We start from the raw sequence: 4,900 nt of genomic DNA, 5'->3' as shown, positions 1-4,900 counted from the left end.
TAAATTGCAACTTCTTTTTTTTAAATAGATAAATTAGAATCATTAATTCAAAATCATTTTTTTTTATTAAATCCTTTGAAATTTCTTGAAAACCATTTTTTTTAATACCCCTTTTTTTAGTTCAATAAATCATATTTGCACAATTCTCTTATTATTCATTTCATGTATTCTTATAATTAGATTTCATCATTATTTTTTCATATATTGATTTTTATCATGACTTGTACATTGATTATTTTTCTTGGTATCCATAATTAATTAATTAATTAATTGTCACAATTTCTTTTATTCGTTTAGTAGAGGTCGTATGTATACGGGCTTAGAGGGGTGTTATGACTCACCACCGTACCTTTCCAATAAGAAACTTGACCCCCGAACCCGACTTTGGTTTTCCACAGACCTGTTTTTTCTTCAGGAGTCACACTTAGAGTTTTTCTTTCTTATTTTGTTTTTCCTTTAAAAAAAAATTAAAATAAGTGGCGACTCCAAGTCTTTTTCTAAAAATCAATTTTTCACTAAACAAATAAAAAAGCAAATCACATCGTCGAGTGGGAACACACGTGAAAATGCGAGATCCACACCTGTCCAATTTAATCTTTAAATGATTGAGAAACTATTTGAAATATCAATATCCATATGTATTTATTTTTCATTAATATAGGTAATCATTTTGATATTAAAAGAAAAAAGAAATCATTTGCTATCAACTCTTTCCATGATCAAAGCTAAAAAAACTTTAATTCTAAATCGTCATCTCCATTCCAATCATCTTCCTCGTCTTTATTTTCTTTCTTACAAGACTCAAAGCAACTACCTCCGAATTCAAAAGGCTATAATTAGAATCTCTTAGAGTCTATATATCGATCTCTTCCATGCCTGGATGTCTTGATCTGCATTGATGAGATATTACTCTTTCCTATAGTTAATTTCTTAAATTCATACCAACGCATCAAATAGTTTGAGACCATTAATTTGCTATTAATGCATCGTGCTTGTAGAAAAAAAGATACATATTGCCTAAAAATTAATTAAATTTCCATCAATTTATATCTCAAATGGAGGGTTCTCCCTATTAGTGATTCAATTGGACAAATTCTTATAAAACTTCTTATGTTTATTTATTCCGGTAAAACAAATTAATAGGTTTTGTAGATTTTTAAGCATATGGTTTATTTTATTATTAGTCCAGCTCCCCATAGGAAAATATCCGATTGTGCATTCATTGATCAATGAGATTGACATACAATTAAATCCATGCCCTTGTAAACGTCTTCACTAAATAAGAAAGAGAGAACACATTTCCTAGTTTGAAAAGTCAAATTTCTTAAGATATTATTTGACCATTGAAATAAAGCAGATAAGTTAATTGGAGCCTACAATGCACCTTTCCCTTTCATATCACTTTGCTGTCCATCATGTCTTCAATAAAACGCCCTAAAGAAAAGTGTGAGGATCCACCATCTATCTTGACTTTTCTACTTATTTTTTTCATTTCTTTCCTCTTCTTCCTCACTTCACTATTAATATTCATTAGGTTCCTTAACCCATTTTCAATCTCATGAGCACTTACAACATAATCACTATCCTTATTATAATCTATTTTAATTTCTATTGCCAGCCCCAAATCTTTCACCATTTGAAATGCGTTGATTTGTTGTTCTGCATACATTGACCAAGTGGCTACAGGAACACCGTACCATATGCTTTCTAGCAAAGAATTCCATCCACAATGAGATACAAATCCTCCAACAGCTGAGTGGGCTAAAACTGCTATCTGTGGAGCCCATCCAATCACCTTTCCAATTCTAGCCGTCCGATGTAAAAATCCTTCTGGTAGAACTTCCTCAATATTTTCATAGCCGCTTGAAAATTCCATTTTACCCTTTTGGGGAGATTGGCGAAGGGACCACAAGAAGCGATGCCCGCTGTGCTCTAACCCATAAGCTATCTCCTTGATTTGATCCGCACCAAAGCTTCCCATGCTCCCGAAGCACAGGAAAATCACAGACGATGGAGGCTGATCGTCAAGCCAACTGATGATGGCACTGGCATCTTGTTGACCCCCACCAGATCCCATTCGGGTGTTGAGTATGGGTCCAACGGGATACACCTCGGGTACTGTACTGCCAGAAAGTGATTGAATAGCATGTGATTCAAGCTCAATAAACGTATTTACCAGAATACCCTTGACTTCTCTGAATCTCCTCGTGTGATACAGAAGCATCTCAGCCCCTCCGCTTTCCTTGTCAAACATCCAAGCAGGGAAGACCTTACCCGGAACTGAGTTAACCAAAGTCGGAACATCCAACTCAGCATCCGAGTCCTTGAACTCATTAATATCCAAGCCCTCATAATCATGGAGGAACTGAACATGTAACAGGAAGCCAAGAACAGCAGCGCCGGAAGAGAAGAAGAGATAGGAAGGCACCCCAAACTCATCGGCCACGTCAATCATGTGGGTGCAGAACATATCAATAACGAACCCAGAGAGCCGAACCGAGTTGGAGCGAGTGAGCTCGTGGACGGCGTCTCGGACGAGTGGTATGTGAACTTTGAGGAATTCAGAGTAGAAGTGACCAGACGGGGTCGTTTCGGAGCTGACCTCTACAGGAGGAAGTGTGACGAAACGTATGGAATCAGAGTCCGTGTCCATACCATCAGTGGACCCAAACGGAAACTTCATGATGAAAATCGTGATTGAGAATCGGGGGTCTCGCTTAGTAATCAGCTTTGCAATCTCCAGTGCAGACGCAAGGTGGCCGATGATAGGAAATGGTATGAAGACCAGCTCAGTTTGCTCCATCACTAACTAGCAGTTACTGCAAAGAGAGAGAAAAAAGGGATGTTTCGAGGGCTTTGCGGTGGTGTCACACTCTTATACTAGTGGCTGGATAGTTTTGGAGGGCAAAGGAACCGATGTCAGCTCTTAGCTGGTTCAATGTATTTTCTTTATTGTTTTTGTACGATTTGTGGTTGGCGTTGGTTGAAGATTGAGGCAAAATGGGTGGTTCGAATATGCTACACCTTTCACATAAAGTTCTTCGAGATATTTGGGCCAAAATTCGTAAAGCCAACCTCTATTGGTTTAAAGTTCCGTATATAAAAATTTTAAAGGAATAAAAATATCTTAATTTTTTTTTTTAAAGAGAAAAAAAAATGCTTTAGCATAAATGAATGATATTTTTATTAAAAAAATATTATCACTTTCCATATTTAAAAAAAAATAAAGAGAATTGTTTGAATTAGAGATTTTTTTTTTTTTAATCATTTTAATCAAACATCTCAATTTTCTTTTTCTTTTTTTTTGTTTTTATAATGGTTTTTCATTAGCCAAACAATAAGAAATATTATCTTGATATTAGAAACATATTTTGGGGCAATACTTACAATTTTTTATACATATATTAAATTAGTAAATTTTAAATCTATTCAAATTGATTCCATTATCGTATAGGTTGATTATTGGGATTGAATTATTGCTTTTGATCAACGAGAAATTATACAAGTCATAATTCAAAATATATTCAATCATACAAAAATATAAAAAATATTCGAAAAAAACTCTTACAAAAATTGTCCCCGCCAATTTAGATACAAAAACTTAAACACAATATTAAAAATCCACTAAATATAAAAGAATGTACACATTTTACCTAACCCAAATACTTCTTTTTATAAATGTTATATCAATCGACACTTATGCATATTTATCATATCTACAATGCAATATTTTCCTATGCTACTTAATTATTGGATCAGCTCAAACCCATATTATGGCTTTGGAGCTCAAATTTTCGAACTTTGCTTTTCATCCTAATTGAAAGGACTCTCAAGATTTACTTTTCAGACTTGATTTTGACTTTTTGAAGCATAGGAACTAGGAAAAATAACTGTTATCTTGTGGATTTTCTTAGGGGTTTTTTTTATTTCATACCCAAAATGAATTTTTCAAATCCTTTTCATACCTAAACCTTGGTTTTTTTTTTTTTTTTTTTAGTTTTATCATATTTTAAAACTTAATCTAGAAAAAAGAAGAATTTTAAATCATCAATTTTCCAAAAATAAAAAATAAAAAAATCTAGACAAAAACACCTAAAACACTTAAGTTACTACTAAATTATTAATTTTACAACACCATTGTACCATTTTTAATTTCAGACTCAAAACATAATTATATTTTGAGCTTCAAATTTTGTGTCTTCAACTTGAATATGTTATTATAATACTCATTGTAGTGAAAGTAGTCTTGATTTAATAATCTTAGGAGTAAAATTGTCACTCCATTGTAATACACTAACACAGTTAATACCATATAAAAATAAATTTAGAAACATATTTTATATATAAAAAAATAGTTCAAATTTTGGAAAAGTCTATAGCACTAAATTAATACGAATTAAAATTCAAATTTGGACCCTTTCAATTGTCCAATAAAATTTCTGCATTAAATGAAAGGACAACTATATGAAACCAGATTGCAAACAAAGGAGACCAAGGTATTAAATAATGGGACCAAAGTATAAAGCAATAAAATTAATAAGGTACAATGCAATGGGACCACATTAGAGATATAGAGTAATGAGATCAAAGTCTAGGTTGAAGATTGACACAAAAGGTAGGTGGTTCTAGATTTCTCTCATTTTAACTTAAAACAAAGAATAAAAATATGATTTATATTATGAAAGTTTAGAACTTGCTTATGAAATACCTAGAGGCAAATAGGTAGCTCTTTTTTTTTTAGCTCAAAATTTTCTTTTTAAATTTTTCTTTAAGCATTATAGATAAAATAAAAAAGTTCAATGGCACAAAGAGACAACCATTTACATGGAAAACCACCCACAAAGTCTCCCAAAAACTTTGAGGATGTGAAACCCATGAGGTCAGAGACCATTGAGGGATT

At 32.6% G+C, this 4,900-nt stretch overlaps 1 protein-coding gene across 1 annotated transcript; it reads right to left on the bottom strand.

The window, feature by feature from the left end:
• Positions 1–1,196: 1,196 nt before the first annotated feature.
• On the bottom strand, positions 1,197–2,892 carry LOC117926131 (anthocyanidin 3-O-glucosyltransferase 2-like). Its single transcript, XM_034845207.1, has one exon. The coding sequence runs from the start codon at positions 2,801–2,803 to the stop codon at positions 1,394–1,396; it is 1,410 nt and encodes a 469-aa protein (XP_034701098.1). The 5' UTR covers positions 2,804–2,892; the 3' UTR covers positions 1,197–1,393.
• Positions 2,893–4,900: the final 2,008 nt, after the last annotated feature.

The sequence above is a fragment of the Vitis riparia genome, chromosome 12 (genome assembly GCF_004353265.1).
Source record: "Vitis riparia cultivar Riparia Gloire de Montpellier isolate 1030 chromosome 12, EGFV_Vit.rip_1.0, whole genome shotgun sequence".
In the NCBI taxonomy this organism is placed as follows: domain Eukaryota; kingdom Viridiplantae; phylum Streptophyta; class Magnoliopsida; order Vitales; family Vitaceae; genus Vitis; species Vitis riparia.
Note: the sequence above shows the minus strand (reverse complement) of the source record. Positions and strands in the feature narration are given on the sequence as shown.

Bases quoted from the DNA above. Each gene is read 5' to 3' on its own strand.
- LOC117926131 (XM_034845207.1), bottom strand. From the start codon at position 2,803: ATGGAGCAAACTGAGCTGGTCTTCATACCATTTCCTATCATCGGCCAC.